General features: G+C 35.2%; 1 protein-coding gene across 2 annotated transcripts in view; it reads right to left on the bottom strand.

Annotated features, from left to right (window-relative positions):
* LOC142345360 (uncharacterized) overlaps positions 1–19,951 on the bottom strand; it is a 34,359-nt gene extending 14,408 nt beyond the window's left edge. For both annotated transcript variants that reach the window (XM_075397390.1, XM_075397389.1), the window contains exons 1-4: positions 19,837–19,951; positions 11,673–11,910; positions 1,372–1,403; positions 488–666 (exon numbers count right to left, since the gene is read on the bottom strand). In XM_075397390.1, coding sequence (XP_075253505.1) covers positions 499–666; positions 1,372–1,403; positions 11,673–11,910; positions 19,837–19,947 — 549 coding nt within the window. In that variant the 5' untranslated portion in view covers positions 19,948–19,951 and the 3' untranslated portion in view covers positions 488–498. The remainder of the gene's footprint in view (positions 1–487; positions 667–1,371; positions 1,404–11,672; positions 11,911–19,836) is intronic.
* Positions 19,952–25,856: the final 5,905 nt, after the last annotated feature.

The following is a 25,856-nucleotide window of genomic DNA, read 5'->3' as shown; positions in this document are numbered from 1 at the left end:
ACACACACAAATTTAAACACGTACAGACGCAAAAACACGCGCATAAAAACACACGTACACATAAATACAAACGCACACACACTTTCGCACGCACATGCATATATATGCGCGCGCACGCACGCACGCACGCACACGCATACAGACACATACACAGACACACACAAACATTCACACACACACACAAGCACACACACAACACTTACGAATATACTCATTCACAAATGCACACACACACACACACACGCATACACAGATGCACACACGCCCACACAAACAAAAACACACACACACAACACATACACACATACACTTGCACATACACATACATACATGCCCACACAAACACGCACACACACACACACACGTATATATAAACAAATCGACAGTTTTTTCACCACCTCATATCTTGCCTTTATGGTTTCCAAAAAAAGTTCATGGATATCAATTCTGAAGGTGGAAATTGTCATTCGAATCAATATTTCTGGACCGATGTATCTCTCATAGGAGAACAAAATGATGTTGAAGCTGGTAATGTAGCTGAGAATAGTAGGAAATGAAGCGATCAACCCACACAGTTTGTACAAGTAAGTTTTTGACAGTAGCAGAAGCAGCCAGGACTGCAAAAGAGCGATTGATGCATTCATAGTCCCAAGCTTCATCAGTTCCCTTTAAATTGTCAAGCAATGGTTTTTTGTTAACAATCTGTTTATAAACAAAAATGTTGGCAAAAATTGTAAAACACCTAATGATTATCTTTCAACTGGGTAGTTCAATCTCATTGCATACCAGTATCCCTACCAAATAGAATATAAATATTCCAATGCTTAATTGGAACTTCGAATCGAAAACCCTAGGTGATTTTTTTGCTTATGCCTGCAACATAAAAGTGTTTAAAAAATGTTTGGCATAACATCGCTTTATGTAGAGAAAGTTATTTTCCCTAGACAAAAAAGTTTGAAATATAGCGAACCTGTATTGTTTTTACTCTGTTAACGCAATTACCAATTTTATGATTTTATTGAAACAAGATTTTTTGATAAAAGAATGGGTTTTCAGGTCAGTTAGATTTCAAACGAAACGACAGACCGCTAAAATTTCACAACTTTACTTAAAAAACATGGGTACAACTTATACAAAATGGACTTTGCCAACAAACAATTACATATATAAATTTAAAAGCTTCTAAGAAGGAAATGTCTCAATGGCAGGTAACTTTTGCTTTCTGAAATGGCTTGATCGAAAACGGCCTGTTGAAGGAAATTTGATCGAAAAGGGAAAATACCCACGCAATTAACCTGCTGGTTGTAGAAAATTAAAAACTGATCTCCGTAATTGGAAGCTATTTGAAACCATTGCAGGGCTAGAACTCACAGTCAAAGCACATCTAGCTAGAATCGGATTTTCTGAAAAGAAAGTTGGATCTTTTCCGTTTGTGCCCCCCAGCTTAGTGGGTGCATAATATTTGCACCCTCCAGACGCACGTGCCATAGTTTTACATAATGATTTACTATGTAATGCCACGTGCTCTGTAACTGGGGAGCAGCATAATATATTGGGGGGGGGGGGGGCACAAACGGAAAAGATCCAGAAACTTGTAATTTACATGCTTGTTTCAGAAATGGATCACACTGTGAGTAAGCAATGCTCTGTGACAAAACTCTGAAAACAGCAGGAAAGTTTTATAGAAGTCTGTTGATAAATCCAGTGAAATGAATGGTAAAGTTAGGCAACCACTCGAATAGAATTTTTTCTCATCGGTTGTCCTTGTCGAAATAATATTTATTATTAATGAAATACATCAATTTGTACCTGTAACTAACCATCCAACTTTAATTCAAGTTGAAATAAAGTATTATTTAAAATTTTGAAAAAATTCTAGCTCGCAAAATGTCTTTGTTTGTACCCGGGTCGCCGCTTCCTAGTAGTCATACAAGGATCATATATGATGTCATACAAATCATAACGTATTTCCTAGTACGATCCTTGTATGACTACTAGGAAATCATATATGATCCTTGTATGAAATTAAGAAAATCATAAATGCTGACTAATACTGCTCGTAGATCGCAAGCGTTCGAAAACCGATAGCCGACCCATTGAAACCACTGCGAGCTGACCTAAGACCTATGAAATCATTTATGATCATTGTATGACTACTAGGAAATCATATATGATCCTTGTATGACTACTAGGAAACCATATATGATCCTTGTATGACTACTAGGAAATCATATATGATCCTTGTATGACTACTAGGAAATCATATATGAGCCTTGTATGACTACTAGGAAATCATATATGATCCTACAAGGATCACATATGATTTCTTAGTAGACATACAAGGATCATAGATGATTTCTTAGTAGTCATACAAGGATCAAATATGATTTCCTAGTAGTCATACAAGGATCATAAATACTACTAAGAAATCACGCACAGGGGAAGGTCCCAGATAAGCCGGGACCTAAACAGCACCTAAATTTGTATGATCCTTGTATGATTACTAGGAAATCATACAAATCATATATGACCTAGTACGATTACGAAGTAATGTCCATTTTTTTTGCTTTGCTAAGGTTTGCCAACGCTAATTATGGTGTTTGTTCTTCTCAATGAAGGTCTCTTTTAACATTACGATTGCGTTGCGCCATTAAAAAAAAATTTGTATGATCCTTGTATGATTACTAGGAAATCATACAAATCATATATGACCTAGTATGATTACAAGGAAAAAATTTTTTTGTTCTTATAGAATGGCTGCAATGATCCTGTTTTTCTGGTGTCAGTTGTTTAGGCCGTATTAAATTAAGCTTATTAGTGTAAAGTTTGATATTTTGTATGATCCTTGTATGACTACTGGGAAATCATACAAATCATATATGACCTAGTATGATTACTAAGAATCATATATGACCTAGTATGACTACTAGGAAATTTGTATGATGAGCAACCCGGGTACAGACTTGAATGCAAAAACTTGGTATTTATTTAAATAGAACATGTGTTAATAAGATCTCATCTATGCAGTATTCGAAATACATCACAAAAGTTTGCTTAACAAGATCATGCGAACTGTCTCCAGTTTGATAAGAAACACATGCCGTGGCAATAAGCTTTTTTGTGACTGAGTGTATTTAGGCTTAGTCGGGGTTTTGAAGGGAATTGTGCAGCAAGTAGCCCCGTAGACAGGCCAGTTTACCCGGAAAGATATTATTGCCTTGAGTATCATTACCGACAATTTTTTGAGTCAAGTGTATGGGATGCCGGACTAGAATCACGCAGAACAATACGTGGAATAAGACCTTTTTGTCGAACAATGAATACCAAAGATATCTGGTCCAGGTCTTGCGGATCAACTATGTAAAAATTGCTTCGAGTAGCTGTAAGACTATCAATTTCCACATCATTTAGAATGCATTTTTCCACCAGCGGTCTCTTAAAAGTAACCACCGTCGCCAGGTCTCTAACGTCTCACTTTTCTACATGGCAGTCACGTCTTCTAATGTCACCACCATCAATAGCATGGTGAACGCAAAGTAAGCCAAAGTAAAAGCAAGCCGACATAAAAGCAAGCCGAACGTTAAGCAATAGTTATGTAATCTATCAGAAATAATACATTGTTAACCGTTAAACTCAACACTGCGCATAGTATTATAGCGCATAATGTATTCCAATGCACCAAAGAAACAAAACTTCGTCAATTTTTAGACTTCTAGTGGGTACGGACCTCAGCAGACCGCTGTCCATGGCCATGCCTCTCATCCACTGTGGGATGTAATCCGGAAACCGCGGGCCGGATATCGCGGCGAAGCCTATCAAAATTCGGCTTGCTTGCCTATCGGCTTGCTTGATCGCCGCCCAATGGCGTATATTTTCTCCTAAAAAACTGATACCAGCAATCTAATTGGATCAATCATCTAGCCATGATGATTAAAAAGCTATTAATGTCACTTTCGGATCAGTACCTCAAAGTGTGATAGGAAAGCCACAAGCAAGTACTCCACTTTGTGCATGAACGCCCTTTGGGGGTGAGTCTTTTATAAAAAGAGATTTTTCACTAAAAGTTGCTTAAGATTTAAAATCCTGACTTTTTCAATTACCCTTTTCTTTTAATTTTCGCTCTTCAAAAGTTCTTTTAAATCCCCTTTTTTCTTGGCTTTATCTTTGTCAGTAGTTCTTACCTTTTCTTTAAGTAGATCTTTAAGTTGCCCTCACCTTTAACTCAGAGCCTCATTGAGGCTCATACTCAACATGAGCCAAATTGACAGACTTTTATCTGAGGCTAGAAGGACAGCAGAAAAATCAACGCAAGATGAAAGCGATTTTACTGAAGTAAGGAATAAAAGAAAACGTTTCAGAAAAGTGCCAACTCCAATCAACAACGTAAGGCCGATGATTGTTTCAATTGATCCACGACCATCAGAAATTCAGTTTGCAAAAGCAATCAGGTCGAAGTTTCCAGCCGTCAAGATTAAACAAATAAGAGAACTGAGGAACAATACCGACTTCTTTTTTCAGCCAGAGGACCTCATTTCAAGAGAGTGCTTGATGCTGTCACTAAACCTAAATCAAGCCTTTCCAAATGCCAAAGTTAATGCAAGGAATACACTTCCAAAGCCTAAAACAAAACCAAGTTTCGTCATTGTAAACGTCCACCACAGCATTACTGAAGATGAGGTAAAAGAAGAACTTTTAAATAACAACGCAATAAACGCCACCAAAGTTTCACGAATTACAAGTTGAGCAACGGGCCAACCAACAAATTAATACGCGTGATACGGAATCAAACAATCAAGTCAACGCAGCTCAAAAACATGGCGTCAAGATAGGCTGGCAGCTATTCCGAAATTTGGCCACTCAGCAAGAGATTGCACTAATGCAATTCGATGTCTTCGCTGCTCACAAGATCATAGTGTTAAAGAATGCACTGTTGCCAAAGAAAATGCCAAATGCTCAAACTGTGGCTGTGGTCATGCGACAGTTTATCGAGGCTGTCCAGTATATCAGCATTAGTCAGAAGAGGCCTCCAAGAAGATAAATGAACACAAATTCTCAGCCGTAGCTAATAAACTGAAATCTCAAGCAAAGACTGACCTAACGCCATCAACTGAAAAAATTGCTGATCTAGTAGCTGAAATTTTGAGCAAAATATGAACAGTTCTTAACACTATGTCCTACAGTGACATAATAAATATTGTCTCTAACAGCGCCTCACGTATCTTCAATGAAAAAATTGATAGCCAGAGAATACATGACAGCATAAATAGCGCAAATACAGCTCTCTGTTATTTAAATTCAAACAAAGAATTTACCAAACAGCCAAAACTTTTTGCAAAATGGATAAGCTCAAAACTTTGCAATGGAACTGTCGCGGACTAAACAACAAAATAACTGATTTGATTTTGTTTTCAATAGAAGAAGAATTAGATGTAATTTGTTTGAATGAAGTTAAGAACTGGAAAAAAACAACCCCCCTCAACAACTTCATTGTTGCATCGGAAACTTTCAACAACGGTCATCATGGCTCTGCTATCTTAGTGAAGAACAGCATTGTTATGAAGCGAATAGAACCAGTGGAAAAAGAAAATGATCGCAAGGGAAGAACACTATAAACACTTAAAGTTTGCCTTAAGTTGCCCACTTTCGATGATTTTTGGATAATAACTGCTTACAATTTCCCTGGAAAGCCGCTCTCCACCGATAAAATTTTTGCACGAATACTGAGAAATGTCTCCGTATGTGGCGACTTCAATGCTCCCCACCATGAATTAAACTGCTCCTACGATTCTGAAAATGGAAAAAAGCTCCTAAATATTATTGACGAGGGCCATTTTAAAATGCTGAACAACGGTCATCGCACATATCAGTCGTTTGACGGAAAATGCAAAATTATGTTAGATCTGCACTTTTGCGACAATTCACTTTTTGCGCATTTTAATGATTTTCAAGTGTCAGAAGATTTAGGCAGCGATCACAAAGTTACAATTACGACACTGAACCTGAGAAGTTTTTCAGCTAAAAGCAAAAATCAACTACAGTTATTTTAGAGAACATGCAAAAAATTACACAGATCATCAAATCTCTGGCCTGTGAAGTATACAAAAAAGGATGAACTAAATCAGTTCAGCACCAGTTTATTTGAATTAATACACAAATCTTTGGAACACTCCTGCATTAACAAGAAAGAGTTCCCCTACAGTGTTGAGACGCAAAAAACTGATAAAACTGAGGAGAAAAAGGCAAAGAGAGCTCAAAATAGCAGTTGGCGATCAGCATACATCTTTAAAAACGGAGATAAATTACCAACAGAAAAAAATTAAACGATCAATGATGCGATCAGAAGACAGAAAAAAAGCAAAGGTCTTGGAGAGTGCAGGTGATAAGGGTAGCAAAGGCTTTTGGAAAGCAAAAAAAAGAACTAACTAATAAAAACGAGCCCAAAAAATGCAGCAGAATACCCAAAATTATTCTACAAAGATTGCGTGGCGGTCACCGACAAGGAGAAAAGCAAAATGTTGAAAGAACTACTAAATGACACAATGAAAAACCACGAAACGGATTCATCAACAATTTCTGAACTTTGCGACAATATTGAAAATGAAAAAGAAGCTATAATAAATACAAATGAACATACTGAACAACTTGGCATTGTTGTTACAACAAAATAATTTGATGAAATCTTGAAATAGACGAGAAAAACATGCCCTGGGCCGGACAAAATCTGCTACAAAATCCTTGAACAATTATCTAAGAATGTTAAAGCCCTTGCCTGTCTCCTCATATCTAGCTCCATAAACAACTCGTATGTTCCAGTTAACCGGAAAGAATCCCAGATAAAAATGATACCAAAACAAGACAAGGACCGATCGAAGGCTGAAAACTACCGACCCATTAGCCTTAAAAATTGCATAGCGAAAATATCTGAAACTGTTGCGAAAAATATCGTTATGGAATATTGTGAAAGCCAAAATATATTCGGGAGACTCAGAGTGCTTACAGGAAACACCACTGCACCACAGAAAACCACATTAAACTAACTCAGCACGTCAGTGAAGCCTTTCAGTGGTCCGAAATGGTTGATTTCGTATGCCTGGATGTCGAAAAAGCGTTCGATGCAGTATGGCGCCTAAGACTCGTGCCTAAATTGAACTGGATAGGGCTGAAGAATTCAGTTATATGGTGGATAAATTCATTCTCATTGCAAAGGAATGTGTTCGTGAAGATAACTTCCACTGTCAGTGATAGTTTCAGCCCGACAGCTGGAGTACTTCAAGGGAGCATAATTGCTCCCATTCTCTTTGTCATTTACGTCAGTGGTTTGCCGCTAATAAAAGCCCAGATCTCAAAGTTAGCTGACGACTTTGCCATCTACTATAGGTCACAATCCCCCAAATTAATCGAAAAACATCTTCAATTGTCACTGAATAGTCTAATTAATTGGTGCGACTCATTGAAAATCAAAATTAACCCAAATAAAACTCATTGCCTGATCTTTAAAAACCCCTCAAAGAAAGAATCTTCTCTAGAGCTCAACATAAAAAGAATATACATTCAGAATACACAATTGACAAAATTCTTGGTTATCATTCTTACTCCACACCTCAAGTGGAATGAACATTGCAAAGATTTAATACGAAGAGCAAACAGCCGGCTATTTCAGCTCTGGAGGCTTAGTAACCTAAACGTTAACGAAGAAAGCCTGATTTTGGTTTACAAATCTTGGATCAGACCATTATTTCTGTACTCAAATGCTTGCTGGCTGGATCAATCGCAAACCCTTATCAAAAAAATACAAAAGTTTCAAAACCGAGCCCTACGAACTTGCCTTCGAAAAGCAAGATGATACCAGACTCAAAACCTCCATGACGAGGCAAACATGAAGTCAGTCAGGGAAATGCAGATGCAACTGGCCAACGGGTATATTCAATGGGCAATCAAACACAACATACTATATGTATCAGAGTTGATATATAAGAAACGACAGTGCCCGCTCAACTCTTGCAAAAGCACTCTTGATCATCTAAATTACTAAATCTTCTAGCCTCATACACAATAGACTATTAGCTAGGATGACTGCTCAGAATAGTGATCAATTAAACAAAAGGAGGATCAATCCCAGTTTAATCCCGGAAATTCAATATCAAAGATCCTCATCTTTCAAACAACAGAAATGAGCTCAATGAGAAAGCAAAAACAGGAGAAAAGCAAAAACAGGAAAAAAAAGTACAACAACAAACAAGAAAACAGATTGTCAGATAGTGCAAATGAAAAACTGGCAGGAAAACCAAAAGTAGCTGTCAAATGGCACAGTTGCGAGGAGCACAAGAAAAGGTTTAATAAAGTAAACACCACTACGGTTCAAGTCCAACTCCAGCAACTCTACATTTATTTTCTTGAGGCGTTTCCTCCATCCATTGAACTGCATCAAATTTCTGACGTCTTGAAGAAGAAGAAAGTGGCACAGTTGTCAACAAAGCGAGAATTAATAACGATAGAATTAACATTTCTTTTCTCCGACCGGGGTTCGAGTCCAACTCAGTTGCCTCCAACTTTCCTTATTATAATTAATTTTTTCCCGCTATTTTAACAATATGAAAACCAAAAAAACAATCAGTTAAATGTATTCAGCCAGCCGTTCGCCTAGTCAATCTAAACTCAGTCTTTGTCATTCTCTGTCCATCTCATTCAATTATTTTCATCTGTTCGGCCAGCTGCTTGCCTAGTCAATTCGGGTCTGAACAGATCACAGCTGTCATCTATTATGCGTAGTTATTGAACAATATTTACGCCTTTTTCGAAACCTCTCATTTCTACTTTATCGATGACTTTTTTTACTATTTTCCTCAACACCCCACTGGTTTAAAAAGAAAACTTCTGTGAGATTAAACAAAAACATTCACTGTTGTGCTGCGTAAGGTTTGGTTTCAGTGGGTTTAGGTTAGCGTAGCACTTTTATTTATCAATTTTTTAATAATTTCACTTCTATATTAATGCATTTTCAAGTCAGAAACAATGCTTTTATTTGTTCTTTTTCTCCATCTCTTCATCAATCACAACCTTTACTTTTTTTCTCGTCAATTTTTTCTTTTTCGACATCAAAGCAGGACTATTTGAAATCAGGGCAACCGATCTAAGCCCTAGCTATAATTGAATCAAGCGGACGGTGAAATATTTGAATAAAAGCTGAATTTTTGTAACATCATACATGACACTTAGCGCGGACCGCCAAAAAAACTGCAGAACTGGGAGCTTCGGTTCGAAACCGTTCGAGTCAGTTTGGCGATCTACGTTTTAAATTCGCAAAGACTCAAACATTGAGAGAACGAAGCTTTGAAACGAAAAATATGCAGAAACATAAGTCAACTTAGAGCAGTGAACTATTGCCTCAAGGAAGCAGATCATCAACACGCGTGGGTTCGAGTTCCACCCACGCCCATCGAGCATTCAATGTTTTCTCATTCAATTTTATTTTTTTTATTTTTATTCATCACACTTACCTGAAGAAACTATCACACTCATTTTAAACAATTTCCACGAGGCTAGCCATGAAAACGATCCAATAGCATTTGTATACGTCAAGTTCAGCCATTAGAAGTCCTCCATGGTACTTGAAATGTCTGAGTGCATCTGAGGCAGAGAAAGTCTTCTTCTACAGTTGTATAGAACTTTAAGTTGTGAACAAAAACTTCTCGAACTTCTCAAACTCAATTTTTTCAACTAAATCTCCTCTTACTGTGTATATAACTGTGTATATAGCTTCTTTCACCTCTGGTTGTACATAAATTGTATTGTATATACCAGCAATCTAATCTAATTGGCCTTTATACAATTAAAACCCAATGTTTCAAAAATTAAACAATAAAGTTGCCAAGTGAAAGCCAACTACATATTACGAGTTCGAATTGGTCCATAGCGCTCAATGCAAAAAAAACGAAAACAATCAATTACATTCTTATAATTGCTCCTCTCGGACCCTATTTTCATACCATATCAGTACTGAAACATTGTATTCCAATTTTATATCGTCTGCTCAGTACTGTATCAGTGTATCCTAAGAGTATCTTGATTCAAATAAAATCTTTTTTGACGATATTTACTTTTTTAAACAATGCAGGTAACATTTATAACACGCCGAGTACCTTAACTTGACAAATGGACTGGACAGACTTTTTCAGATTGTATGGAGTTTTTTGTGGAAGTCTTAGTTTTGGCTCTACAATTCAGCTCTACAAAGAAAACAGATACAGTATTGGGCCGACAATAAACAAATGAAATACAACTTTTCGTGGATTCCCATTAGGACCCACCACCCTCACCTTCCGACCAAAAATTGTGTCATCAAATATGGAAAATTTACGGTAACTGTGGGCCCATAGCTTTCATGCCACCGAGTTGAATCGGAGTGAATTATAATGGGAATGATCTATTGACTACAAATAGTTAAATATTTTTTTAAAAATTATGACTGCGCTTGGCAATTCTGAGGTGTGATGTCTAGCCGGATATTGAAATATTTTACGAGCTAGATCATGAAAATCATCGTTGTTCTGTACGCAGATTTTCGAAATATAGATTTTTCAGGAGGTTGTGACAGAGGGGGATTTGCAAAACAAATATACTACTATAATTTGGTATATCGATAACTCGTGGTGGGGGAGGGGCAAAACATTTAAAATTGAAGCGATTACGTTTTTTTTGTTTGATATCATTCCAGGGAGAATATCAATCGTGAAGGGTAATTAAGCAATCATATACGACCATACTGTCAACAATATGCTTTATAGGTATTTCAGTTCTTCCTCGTGTTTTTATATAGCCCCCACCCACTCACGAACCTGGACATTACAAGCTCGATCTGTTTCAGAGCCTTTTCGTTTTTAATAACTGAATTTTCAGGGGACGACATAATTTATCCAGAGTACAGTTTTATACAGTTTTTTTTAGTTGATTTGCTCCAAGTATTTTCATCTTGCCCATTGGAATGTTCCAATTTTTTAAACAAAAAAATTACCACGGGAGCAAGCGATCGTGGCATTTTCAACGACTAAACTAAAAATTGATGAGCGGTTTCAACAAACTGGCTGAAATCAGCTTCGTCTTATACTCTCATAAAATACTGTCACAGAGTAACTTATACTGTCAAGCTAAAAAATTTTGGTAAAAAATATCAAAACAGTCAGAATCTTATCAACCATATGTTCAGATAGAGTAATATATTATAACAGGTATCTGGTCGTGTCTCCTAGATTCGGTATGTTCAATTCCTTAGATTCAGTGTATTCAGTTTTGAACGTATGAAATTGTCTACTCTATGAAATTGTTTATTTCCATAGAAAACGACTTTTTCAAACGCGCCTCTAGAAGACATTTTTTCAAGATTCTTCAAGATTTCCTGTGACTTGAAACCAACCGTAGTGACGGTTTCTTACGTTTGAAACCAAACATACCAAATCTAAGAAACCAAACATAACAACGATTATGGTGCGTTTAAAAATCGAACATATAGACGATACCGAAGAAAAACTTAAAGGCTTTTTCCTAAGCGTTTTTGTTTTAACCGAACATACCGACGATCTCTCACGTTTACAAATGACGATTTCGGAGCTTGTAGGTAACATTTATAATAAATTCAAAGGCGATTAAATTGATAGCTTTAATTTTAAACATCAAACCTGATCGGAATCTTTGTGAAAGCAAAGAAATATCGGTCCAATCAAATTCATAAGCACTGTGAAGTGATGGATACGCGTCATCGAAGAAATACTTGAATGTGGTACAAGAAAATGTGAAGAGTTCGGCCGATAGCTGAAACCCAATAGAGAAAAAGTCAATCGACCTCAACTCTTCCGCGAAGCAGAAACACAGTAAGCAGTAGATATTTAGCATCAAAGTTAGAGCTTGCAGAACTATCTGAAGCACACATAAACATGCAAAAGTATGTCAATTTTGCATAAGCTGCATCAACAGTTGCATTACTTACCCACTTGCTCTATGACAACTTATAGACTCATAGAGACCCATCAGTATCACAAAAGATCGATTTGCTCAAACCTTTAGTGGGTTTAAAACCCACAAAATCAAAAGCAAAAATCTTTATCGTACTCGTCAGACGCTTTCCTGGCTACGATAGCTGGTTATCTTGAAAGACCTTGGAATATTCTGGCAAAAATGTGGTTACCCGTAGAGATCTTGCAAATCATTGTCTATCTTACAGGATGAATGGTTATCGTAAAAAAGTTTTGATTTCAATTGGCACTCGAAAAAATTTCAAAAAGTTGATGACTTTTTTGGAGCTGGCGTCTGCTCAAAAACAATTTTTGTACAAACAATAAAAAATATTACAACAAAATGGTCCTAAATTTGATTGTTGTAATCGAATATTGCCAATTTTTTTGCCAGGTTTGACTATTATGTAAAACATTTGTTTTAACCCCTGTCGACTTCGAATGGTTATCTTGCAAAATCATGCAAGAATCAGGCGATATTCGCAAGGCAGTAAATGCATCGTCGTTCAAGACTTTCTTCCAAATCAACTAAAATCTGACAAAATAAACAATCGGAGTTGAATCAGATTTTTATCACAATGAAGGGAAGTTGCGGTACGTCTACATAGTGAATCAACCAATCAGAATGTGCCAATTGGCAAGAAGTGTAACCATTACTATAAAAACGGCAATATTTTAGTTGAATCACTTTTCATACTCTGCAAGGACACCATCCACCGGCTGGAAACTCGAGCCCAGCAGCAAAAGAATAATCGCAAATAATAAAATAAATTTGTAGAGATAAAGCTCGATCAGTAAAAACTAAAATATAGCTTATTCATTACTTCAGTAGTACATACAATCATGCATTATAATAGGTAGTAATGACTGTAACTAAATACTTGTTTCCGATATAAAATCTCATCAGCTACGCTAATTTCTACTGTGTTTGTGTCTGCATTGTTTTTCTTAATATCGATAGTTATTTTTCTATAATTGGACTGCGAAGTTCAATTCATCAATCAGATATATTCGCTTATTATTGAAAATGCCAAAAAGAACTTAAAGTTTTTTTTGATGAAGCATAACTTGCCCATAGTGGTATCTGAAAATTATTGATTTATTACCAAAGGATATGTCAAAATGAGACAAAAACTAGATGGACCGAAAATATAGAACATATGAAGAACATGTGTATCAACCAGAGAACATGGCATATTCACCAACTAAAAAACTTTCTTTTTTAATCAAAATTGGAGTGAGATGTAGTTATGGTACAAACAATACAACACTCATACATTCTTCATGCTATCTGCTCTATTTGATGCGATCCTACTGTACTGCTATATCAATGTATGTCGACATAGAGTCAACCAGCCAGACTGGGCAAACCGGTAGGAAGTGCAAACCGTCACAATGAAAAAAGTGGCAAATTTGAAGTAAAATCAAGTTTCCCAACACTGCAACGATGTAATTCTCTGGCTAGCAATTTAAACCCCCCATCATTAGAATGGCCGCACATATCAAGAGATTCATATGAGTTTGGAGGCTAAATACTTAGCCATTTTTCTTGAGCTAAATACTTATTGAGAGCTAACACTTAACTTATTTCCTTACTTTAGTAGTGCATAAACTTATCTACTCTATTAGATAGTAATGACTGAAACTGAGTTCCTGTTTCTGATACAGAATCTCTCATCCAAATCTCGCAGTTTGCCTATTATTACTCTAAAAAAATAACTCAAAGAGTCAAGATTATTAGAATCTAATTAGAGAGGGGACATTGTTGAGTAAGACTGGCTACTTCAATTGATGCAGATGGCGCAAAATTGATCGAATGTTTTTAATTTCCAAACCCAATTGACACATTTTTTTATCCAACCTATGATGAATATCCTTCCTGACTATTTGGTTTCTGGCACTAATTAACCTTAAGTTTCACTTATCTCATTAACAATATAAAATGATACCTGATGATTCTAAAAAGAAGCTTTAATGGCCAGAAAAACTCCGCAAATAAACACAAGCCGTGGAGTGAACAACATTGTTGTTTCTTGGGTCGCGGAATTTCGCCAAAAGTTGCAATATAAGCGGTAAAATTTTCATCTCATCTAAAAAATTGTACAAATTTGATTGAATTCGTTGAAAGTGCTGAATTATTATTGGAGGGAGACGTTACCAATATTCATCACATTCACCGCTAAAGTATTTTCACTCGAGCGTTTAAATTGCATTAATTATCTGTTGGTCATAAACTAATCTTAGACAATTCTCCGTTCTTCCGTACAAGTTTTGTAAAATAAAACGGTATAGATGGGAGTGAAACAACACGATGATTTGACTTTCTAAAGCAATGACGTTTCTTACATAGCCGTGGAAGAATTTAGCAATGTATTTGTATAATTCTTTGGTAGGATTAATTATACCCTCTCATCTCAACCAAAAAAAGTAGGGTCCCTAGATTAATTGCGCTTATTCAGAGATGTTGTAAAACTAGGCTCGTGATTTTTGATCGCAATTGTAAACCCGGACCCGAGTGTCAGAGACTTTCATTACTGAATCAGTATATTCCGATAGTAAATTGACGATTCAGTACTGAATCAGAGTAACCTATGGGTACTTTGTTAGCCAAGCATGTTCAGAAAGCATTTTCTGAAAGTAGGATGAACATGATGATTTGAGTCTTTCATAATGTTCATAGTGTTTTCAGAAAAAAATGAACTTTTCAATGGAACTTAAAATTTTTGGTTGAGCATGAACAGCGTGAAGATGGTTGCGAGCACTACTAGAAGAGGAGTTCGATATTTTCCAGTAGTAAGCCCCCCACCCAGTTAGCAGTAAGCTAGCAATGCGGGGGATAGGTGATGAGGGATGGGGGACTTACTACTGGAACAATATTTCAGATTGTAATGGATTCTCTGCATGGGTTCTAAGATGGATTTTCAAAGCATACATGCTATATTTTCAAACAACATTTCTATTATTCCTTTGGATTGTTGTTTGGTTTGTGTGTGTAGGGGGTGGGGTGGGGTGGGGGAGGGTGGTAGTAATCTTGAACGACGAACAACGGAGACGGAATTGGTTCCTTTGACGAAGGAACGGAACGGAATAACGGAACAGAATGACGAATAACCCCCCAGAATACGCATTGCGTGGTGGTGGTGGGGGTAGTAATCTGAACGACGAACGAATGGAGACGGAATTGGTTCCTTCGACGAAGGAGCGGAACGGAATAAGGGAACGAAATAACGAACAAGCCCCCGGAAAAACGAATAACGGAATACGCATTCCGTGGTGGTGGGAGGGGGTAGTATTCTGAGCGATGAACGAACGGAGGAACGGAATAGGTTACTTCGACGACAGAACGGAATACCCGTATCTTACCAACGCAGTTTGGTTCAGGACGAATATGAGAGTCAGTCACAGGGACTGCCAGAATAGGGCAAAGACATTATTAGTTTTCCATCTATGTTTATTTTAGAACTATTTCGTACAACTTTTGAGCTTCGAAAGCGGGTTTCACTACCATTAAGCCGCAGTGCCCAATTTCGTATAATAATAACCGAACACAGGTTATAACACGCACCCTTAGGTCACTATCACTACTATTAACCCGCAGTGCCCAATTCCGTATAATTGTAACCGAGCAAATGTTATAACACGCACACGCAGGTTATAACGCAGGTTTAACCGAACACATATCTAACTTGCCTTTTAGTACCAAAATTGTGATGCGATATGTTGATAGGTAAATATATTACTTAAACAATTGGTTCGAATAATTCTTTTCGAATGTTTGGTCCTGGATTAGAAACAATTTTTAAATTTTAACGTTGCTTTATTCTTTTTTAAACGAGCTTTCTCCTTTTGACCCCAAATATTTTTGTGTTATATGGATTCAAGTAAAGGGGATATCTAGAGAGAGCAGATAATTGCGTTAAGATAAGTTGTTTTTGATCAGCACCTCAATGTGCTAAAAATATTTTTAATTGCTCTCAAACGAAAGTTTGTAGCAATTACATAAGTCCTGTGGTCTTTTTTTGAGATTTTTCGGTGGACCTATTTTTCGTCTGACCCATTTGACTTTTTGTCTTTAAAATAAAAATGAACAAGAATAGTCAGTTCCATAAAATTGCAATGCTATCGAATGTATCAAAGATCAACGTTCAAATTTAAGATGAGATATCTAGCCAAACACTGCACATTTGCATGCCCCGAGCTTTCTGAACGTTAAAAAGAACAGCCAAAGAACTTCGCCGTCTAAAACCACTTGTTGTTATCTTGGATCTTTTCTATTTTTGCCCCCCACGTCTATTTTGAACCCCCTCTTACACATGTCATAGCAGATTGTTTGGATTTTATACAATTCACGCAGATGTTGATTGGCATTTTGGAGACGTCTGCCCAAGTCCTTCAGCCGTTTCAGTACGACGTATACATGTTGTATTTGAAGCGTGTCCTCATCAGTTGACGACTGAAGCGTGTCAGGTCACAGGTGCGAATTACGACTGAAATATGAACGAGAAATTACCTCGAGAAAATACGAATGACCCGGAACTGTGAACTGTGACCCGGAATTGAACTGTGAATCGAACTGTGACCCGGAATTGAACAGTGAATTGAACTGTGGTCTGGAATGGAACTGTGAATTTAACTGTGAATTGAACTGACCCGGAATTGAACTGTGACTTTCAAACTACTTTGAAAATGCTTCAAATAAACAGTTTATTTTGAATAACAATGTGTTGAAAGACTTTTCGATTAACTATAGGATGATTAATTCATTTTTTGAATTGCCTATCGAGGTTTTTTTTAAAAAAAAAATTGCGGCCGATGGTGATTTTACATGCTATTCAATGCCAAAACAGACAAAAATTCAATCTGATCATAGAAAAAACAGATTCTGAGGTTCATAATGTTCAGCAGAATTCCAGAATTTTACTCTGAGTTTAATCATGAAATGTCTAATAAGTGCCATGCTCAGAGCTCTGCGCATAATAAAAATCATAATAAAAATTCTATGATTCAGTACTGAATTTTAATGACGCTCAGATCCGGGAAATATGTAACCTATTTTGGAGTGAGTGATCTAAACTGCATTGTTTTTCTCCCGCTTTTGTTCCGTATTAATTTCTTCTTCAAAATGATCTAAGTGAATACTATTACTCTCCCGAGTCTTCAAAATTGCAGGCGCCATTTGGTAGAGCACTTGTGACGTCGTATCGTTGAACAATATTTTTGAAAAAACAATCTTTAATTTATAAAAGATTTGAAAATTACTTCCTCCCCAGCTACGTAGGACAGTTATAATTTTTTTCCAACTGTACTCGAAAACTGAGGCAAAAAGGAAGATTTGAAAATAACCTTACTTGAAAATTTGGTTTTCAGACCTTGTTAGGTCGACAAACACTAATTTAGAAGAGTGTAGAGGAAGTCTTCATTCTACAAGTTCGAGACCGAACGACATCCAAAATCCTGCAGGATGGAAGATAAGATTAAACAGTTTTTACAGCTTATATCCAGTCGATTTTTGATCCTCTTTGTTAGCCTTAGTCATTTCTCCTAACAATTATTTCAAAAGTAATTTGCAGCAATTGAGACTTGAGCAAGCATTTTTGCGTTCTTGAGATATTGAAAAATTTCTGAATTGGTTTATTTTGCGAACTTTCTACACTTTTTTGATTTTGTTTAACAGTCTCTTTATCCATTTAAAGTGACCGCTAGGAACTGAAAATGAAAAATTTTGAATAACATTGTGTGAACGGGTCTAGTTTTCTAATAAAATTTTAAAATTTTTAATTTCAATTTATATTGCAACATCCCGTAAAAATTTTACACCGTATATAAAGAAATAAAAGAACTATCATCTGCTGAAAAACAATTGACGAACATTAAGATATCAGTTTTTTGGTGTTTGATTTAAAAAAAAGATTTGCGCTAGAATGAGAACTCAGACTACTCGCATAAAGATATTTGGTGTTTGCATCGGCTGCTACACAGCCATTCTAAGTGCCATGGAAGACTACTAACCAGTGAACTGAACGTTTTCTAATTTTGAAGTTTTGCTCTCTCAATAAGCCTAAGCCTCGCAAGCTATGTTTGATAGACACGATTCTTTGGACAGGTAGGCGTGCTGTAATTTATCACTAACAATAAAATAGATTGGATAAAAAATGGAAAAGTTTTTGTTCATGGTTGAGACCCGAGCATCCATTTTCTCCAATGAATCCTAATGGTACGCTGCACTAGGTAATCCTGCGTGAATGAAATTGGTTTTATTCGCCATCCTATTTAGCTATTTTTAACTGTGTTATTGATTGGACAACAATAAGTAGGGACAGTCGACTGGGGATCGAACCTATTCCTGAGGTCTTTTCTCAGAATAACTATCTCCGCTCAGCATTATTCTGCAATAGGCCAACATTCGTTGATAAGTTCAGTGGTACAAGCGGAAGTCATCTTTCCTATTACAAAAGAGTTTTGTTTTAGTGCTATAATAAGTCAGCTGTGAAGATTGGAGGAGTTAAAACAATCAAATTGTAAAAGAACAGTAAAATAAATTCAATGCGGAACCGGATCAAACTGGTACACTAACCTGAACCATAAAACCACTGAAAGCAAACCACGTGCAGCAAATAAATAGATGGTTTTGTGAACTAATGGAACACGTTTCGTTTATATTTTAATCATTTGAGTGTAATTAAAAAAATAGAAAAGATTAGGAGTCGAGCTCAAAAAGTGTTCTTTTTTACTCTAGGTTCTGATTCAGAAGTTATTCCCGAATCTAGGGCCTTGCTGTGAAGCCTTAAAAGTATATTAAATGTATCATAATCGTCGAGTAGAGACTGATCATGATTACCTCATTCCACACCTTTTCTAGGCCTATCAGTTCTGGAGATCTAGGGCGCATCTCAGTATTGCGTGAACGACGCAAGTAAATTTCTGTACAAAATTAAAAATAGCACTATGATTTAGATCATTGTAGTTTCAAAATGTGATTATCGCATTTTATCTTAAGTGTACCAAAAACATATATTAGAATTATTAGAATGCTATAAAATATTATTGAAAACAATATTTGCAAACAAAAATACAGCTAATGTCTACCTTGTGAAAACCTCTAGTAGTTGTTTTCGGAATATTTTGTTCGAAAGGGCATAAAACTTTAAAACATGATTTATGTACAACAATTTGGAAAAATAGAAGATAAGGGAAATTTACTAAAGCTTTGAATTTGTTCTAACTATGTTAGAACAAGAAAAGTTGTAGCTGGAGGCTTAACGAGTTTCATAGTAGAAACAAACGTACTTGTATATTTTTGTGCAGAAGGAATAACCTCTTCATAAATTGTTATTGTGTGTGTTGATAAAGTACTGTAATAAGAAGGGAGTCGATGCTATTTTGGCAATAATTTTCATACAAGGTAGAATTGTTCCTTTAAGACTGTATGTTTATTATTTCCATAAATTGATTACTGTTGTTCCTTCATACTCATCTCATTTATCTGGCTAATTGGACCTCTCATTCGGTTATGAGCAATCCCAGGTTGAGGTGCCAGACCGAAAATTGATATGTCCTGACCAAAATGAACGCACCAAAGGGCGTCGAGCCTTCAAAATAGCGGGTTATTGGTCAGAAAAAAGAAAGCACGAAAGTCTGAGCAGAGGTGTTTTCGAACGCACGGCAATTTGAACTACATTAATTTGAACTAAATTTGTTTGCAGGGAATTATGAGAGATGTACTTTTCATTACAATATTCATACAGCATTTTGAAGAAGCGATAAATTATAGTATGGAATTTTATGCTGTTAAAAACTTGTAATAATAACAATGATAGAAACACAAACCTACCTGTAAAGAGTCTAGAATCGGCGTAGCATGTGCTAATAAAAACAACAACAACATCTCTGCAAAGCCGTAGTTGTAATCATAATCGTATTCATGGTCGGAAGAAGGATCCATCAGCAAAAAAGAAACTGTAAAAATCAAAACAAAATTATTTAACAAAAAATTGTTTAATCTACACAAATGGATTAAAACAATTCTTGGTAAACGTATTAGTTTTTAATTGGAACTGTAGCACGCTTTAAATACAAGAGCAAGCGGCAATTCGTTGCCGAAAGTTGTCAAAAATAAATCACAAATTTGCGGCGAACCCCACGGGACAAAATTGTTCGTTTTATGTTGAAACAGTTAACTGCGAAGCATTATAATGAAATTCCGCAGTGATTAAAATACTGAGTTCTTTTGTTTTAAGAAACAGTTATGAATGTTTACCAGAATGGCTTTCTTCCCCCATGGAACAATTTTTTGCAATTCAAAGATTTTGAAATGAATTGGAAGCTGTATTTTTTACAATGCAAAGGATTTAGATTGTATTGGTGCGCTGTTTTTTTTTTTCAGATCAATTCACTTTTTTTGACTTTTTGATGTCAGTAAGAATGTCGCAGATGTTTCAAGTACATAGCGTCCCGAATTTGATCGAAGTTTTAAACTTTGCTGATTTATTCAAGAATTTTTAAACTTTTTTTCTCGTTTAAGGTGTATTTGAACTTTAAAAGGCTAATGAAAAGTTCTTATGGTTTGCATTTCGGGTGTGGGGTAGATTTTGCTTGACCAAAACTGTTTTCAGGAAATTTGGGGAAAAAGTCACAAGTTTTAACTAATTTTTAACAGACTTTCTAAGCTTTTTCGTCAATTTTTTGTGTCTGTTTGACTATCAGATGACCATTTTTTTAATAAAAAGCAAGTTAGTCTTCGTGCAAGTTTTGCCAGGAATGAGTTGGTTTGAAAGTCTCATTTGACGAAAAATTAAACGAACCAGCAAAAATTTGCGCTTTTTTAATTTTTTTTGAAATTGTCACCGTTTTTTGAAATTTTTTAGTTCACGTGGTCAATCCCTGGCAAATAAAGCAGTGGTCTTAAGCCATTTTTAGCATTACAATTTTGTTTTGAATACAGGAAAACACAGAAATCTCAACAAATCTTTTGATTGCTGCTAAATTAAAATTTTTTAAATATTATTTGATGTTTTTGACTGCCTCTTCTTGTCTCCTATATATCAATCGCATATTTTCCCTTATTTTTCAAGTCACTTTTTTATGCATTTTTGCTTTTGAATTTTGTCCATCAAAATTCAACATGTTGATACTAAGTTATCAATTTCTCTAACTTGTGAAATTATTTCTAATTAAATCCTATTCGTTTGTTGAATGGTTATTTGTCTGCTAATAGGAATTTGGAACTTATCAATCAATTCTTTATATCGCTATTCAATACTTGTCCTGCTGAGATCTGTCCCCAATTTTTCATGATTATCTAAGTGCAAATAAAGAAGTGCTTTTGATCACCACGAAACAAGACGTAGAACAAATAAACGAATGGTTTGCAAAAGAATTAGAAGTTTGTAGCGTGAAACATCCAGAATGCAGACTCAAACATGTAGGCATGTTAATACGTTTGCGCTCAACTTTCTTACAGTAAATTTAGTACATGATGAATTGAAACAGCTTAATAGAAGTAAAACTTCAAGAGCCTTGAAAAATTGTAACTTGGGCACTGAGAGTTGGAGAGGAATGTAATACGACATGATTTCTTTTTTAAGAACTGGTTATTCTGTTCTGGTTATTCTCTTCTTTAAATGATGCAGCGAAGCCTCATAATTACCGATCAACACCATTAATTCCATGTATTTCAAAACCATTTGAACTCCTATTGCGATCATAAATAATGATAATCTCTATAAATTTATAACCATTTCTTGAAAACATTTTTTTTCAAAATATACGCGACAACAGAAATAAACTAATTACGGTATAGATGCATTTCTTGACTTGTTTGAAGTGAAGCTTCTGACTCCTAATTGACTACGCATTTATAACTATTAGGTTTTGATAAATTAAATATAAAGCAACAAATGAAAATAAAATATAAAATAAAGTACTCTCAAAAACTCGTTCAAAAATTTTATTATTTGAAGTCTATTTTATAACTTTCTTTTTCATTTCTGTATGTCCCCCAATCTTTTTGAGTACATTAAATAACTTGGTATGCACTAAAATGGCTTCGTTTTCGTGTACTCTGAGTAAAACTTATTGTAGATTCAGTTTTGTCATGAAAAAAATTCTTCTAGCTAATTTTCAATTTTTGCAAATAGTCTGGAGGAAAGGAGCTTCTTTGAGTTTGATTTGTATTTCATTTACACTTAGATTCTTAAATAACAAACCATTAAGCGATTGTTCTAGTTGTTAATTTAAAGTATAAAAAAACTTTTTACGAACTACATCTTTCAGTGAAAGTAGGTACAAGAGTTGATAGTAAGGCCAAAAAAATAAATACTAGTTATCCGACAACAAGGTTTTTCATTTTGTGACAACAATTAATTTTCAAAATCAATTGTTTTCTTCAGTCAAGAATATCATGAGTTAATCACTCATTTATACTACACAATCATTTGTTTCCAGAGAAATCACCATTGAGTCAAAGATCCGTTCTCAGGTGTCTCAGGTGTCTTAGAGAAAAGGCTTCGAGAAATTGAATATAAAGCAAAAACCTTCCTTTTCAGCATTTTTTTGCATATGAAGTTCAAACTGTTAAACGCTGTGAGGCCAAATTTGACTTGATAGAATTGGAAAGAAGTGTTCTTCAAGCACAGCACTTCGCCCGATGTTAATTTTTTATACAATATTGAACAATTGGTTTGAATATGTAATAACACCGTTTTTAAATGAAAAATGAAACTTTTCTATGGACCATTTTCAGTATACAGTTTGAAATTCAACAAAAAAATTGAAGGTTTTCGACTTGAAAATGAGTGAATCAAAAATCAACCTTTTTATTTATTCAAGCAAATCTAAATTCCGCACAAAAATTGCAGATCGGTTTGTTAATGAGAAGCTTTGTGTAAAATTTAAATGCATTGAATTTAATGTTAACCAGGACCTACTTATATTATTTAAAAAAACAGATGAGATTAATGATAAACACTCTTATTCTGCGCCAAATGAATTTTACTCTTTTGATCGTTCACAGCATTGGCCAAAACTGCTTAAAATTACAAGATGACCCACTAAAATGGACAGTTATGGTAACAGAATGGTTTACTGTTCTACAAGAAAAACAACTCGACAAAAGACGTCAAACTAACTAGTTGTTTTTGCCTGTTTGTTGTGTTATACATTAAAAAATGTCGTTTTTCTCCAAAATATCATACCTGCAGTGGGCCGCAGAATGTTTCGTCTGTTTGTCACCAGGTGATTAACACATAATCTAAGAAAAAAACCTGCATACTCGTAGTCTCAAAAATTAACAGCAAAAAATGCAAAATTCGTTTATGAGAAAAAGAACTGGAGGGATTTGCCATTTATTTCTAAAATGCTAAGACAAAAAAATCTAAAAACTACATATATCAATTTTTTTATTTGGACTTTAAAGAGGAGCCCTGTTGTACTCTCAGTCAAAACTTGTTCATTTTTTAAGTCTATTTTATAATTTTCCTTTTCATTTCTGTATGTCCCCCAATCTTATTGAATACATTAAATAACTTGGTATGCAGTTAAATGTTTTCTTTTTCATGTACTCTGAATAAATTTTTTTGAAGATTATGTATTGTGTTGTATTATGAAGAAAAATATCTTCTAGCTACTTTTCAAGTTTTGCAAATAATGAGGAGGAAAGGAGCTTTTTTAAGTTTGATTTGTTTTTCATTTACACTTACATTCTTAAATAACAAACCACTTAGCGATTGTTCTAGTTGTTGCTTTAAACTATAACAAAAAATTCTTACGAACCCCATCCTCCTGTGAAAATATAAGTACAATAGTTGACAATCAAGCCAAAAAAATACGTACTAGTTATACGAAAACAAGGTGTTCTTTAGTCAAGAATATCATGAGTTAATCAATCATTTGCACTACACAATTATTTGACTACAGAAAGATCACCATTGTGCCAATGATTCGTTCTCAGGTGTCTGAGGTGTCTTAGATAAAGTTAGAGCTTATACTAAATAAGCGCTTGAAATTATTGATTATTTGAATTTTTTATTTGAAATTTAAAAAGAAAAAATGGAAAAACTCTACAAACAAGGTTTCGGAAAATTTAACTAACGCTAATCAAATACTTTTGCTATAATTTCATGATTTCCTGAAACATAGCTATCTGTTTTCAAGAACCATTTATGTGGTCATGATAAAATTTCTTATATGGCCTTATATAGTTATCAAGTAACATGCACTAATCATGTACGCAAAAAACGTTGTCTTCCAAACATTGGATCAAACCGTACAATTGCTGTCAATGAGATCTACCATTGATCTACATAAAAGATTTATTTTATTTTTTTTTTTATTGTTTTTAACTTTTAAATTATTTATCAAGCAAGCAAAAAACTGAAGCATAACATTGAAAAGTTAACCAGAATTTAGCAAGATTTTCCCATTTTCTTGTTTCTATAGCTTATGATCAACAGACATTTTCTCAGCTGAATAAACGCCTCATTATAAAATCAGTGAATATTTGTTCTGCACCTTTTACTTTGTGGAACGAAATACTCTCACTCGAACAACACTTCTCTGTAGCAGTTTTGTTATAAGAGTGCCTGTAATAAGGAAATCTTTTATTCCATGGCAGAAAATATTCGTTCCTCAAGTTTGTTGGATGAAATAACTCCCTCCCTTGGGAATCATAACAATCTTTGACTAAAGTGATCCCGGATTCGTTGAGACAAACTCCCAGCCAAACGTCGTCCGAATGGGTACTCCAGGTTATGTTGGGACAATTTGGTCGTTTTTTGAAACCAACTTCTACAAGCCGTTTTAAAGCTGCTCTTCCAAAAGCATAACCCGCTCCACCTTGTGGGTAATAACCACCTTGGTAACCGTTAATCATAACTTTTCCGTACCATTTAAGTTTTGAAGAATTTTTTTTGTACAAGAATCTTCGTAAGTTGTCCATTACGACGTAGGTATCATCATCAGCTTTGAAAAACCAATCAAATTTGTTCAAATACTTTGAGTAAACCAGCTCCAGGGCATTTCTAGACTTTGCCCAAATTTCTCTGTACCCCGTTTTGTTTGTGACTTTTATTGTGGGAAACGTATCGTCATTTTCGTCGCTAACAAACAAAGTTTTGTTACATAAATACGTCCAAACTTCCTTGACGTACTTTGTTTTCGTCTCTAAGTTTTCAGGACATGTGTGAACAATGCACAAAATGTTCAGTCGTCGCCATAGATTGGAATTCTCGGGTTTAGCCAAGTTTTGTTCATTTTTTGTTCCTTTATTGACAAAATAAGATGTCAATTTGTTCACAAGCGTAACTTCGCGGGATGAATGAAAACAGCCATTATAAGCCCCTAAAATAAGCACGACAGCAGTCCCAAAAAACAGTGCTAACCTAGTAAAGTACCGGTAGTTTTTTCTAAATTTTCGAGAGTTCATTTCAAATATTAAATTTAGCAATATTAAATCTAGCCGTTTTTTTGTTAATAATTAGTAGTTTTGATCTTGTCCAACATATTTGTTATCTTGTTGTGGTCGAGGGTAAACACTGTGGGTGTTTCCAACATGTTACGACTCCAAATAATGACTAACTACTAGCTAGAAATTGCTACAAAATAATATAAATTGATGACAACTATTCTTTTTTCATCTAGCCAATTCCTGCCGAGAAAAGACTTAGAAAAATGTTTCACAAAACGCTGCATTTCTTTGCTGAAAGATGATCGCACTTAATTGGATCAAAATTTGAATTGAGAAGAGGCCCCAAAATCAATATTAAAGACTCTATAAATCTAACTTGATTCTATTTAGAATTGTAAAACAGGGGCAGTCTTGCTAATTTGAAAAAAAAATTGATTTAATTGGTCCAA

Source organism: Convolutriloba macropyga, chromosome 9 (assembly GCF_964194025.1).
Source record: "Convolutriloba macropyga chromosome 9, txConMacr16.3, whole genome shotgun sequence".
Classification (NCBI taxonomy): domain Eukaryota; kingdom Metazoa; phylum Xenacoelomorpha; order Acoela; family Convolutidae; genus Convolutriloba; species Convolutriloba macropyga.
Note: the sequence above shows the minus strand (reverse complement) of the source record. Positions and strands in the feature narration are given on the sequence as shown.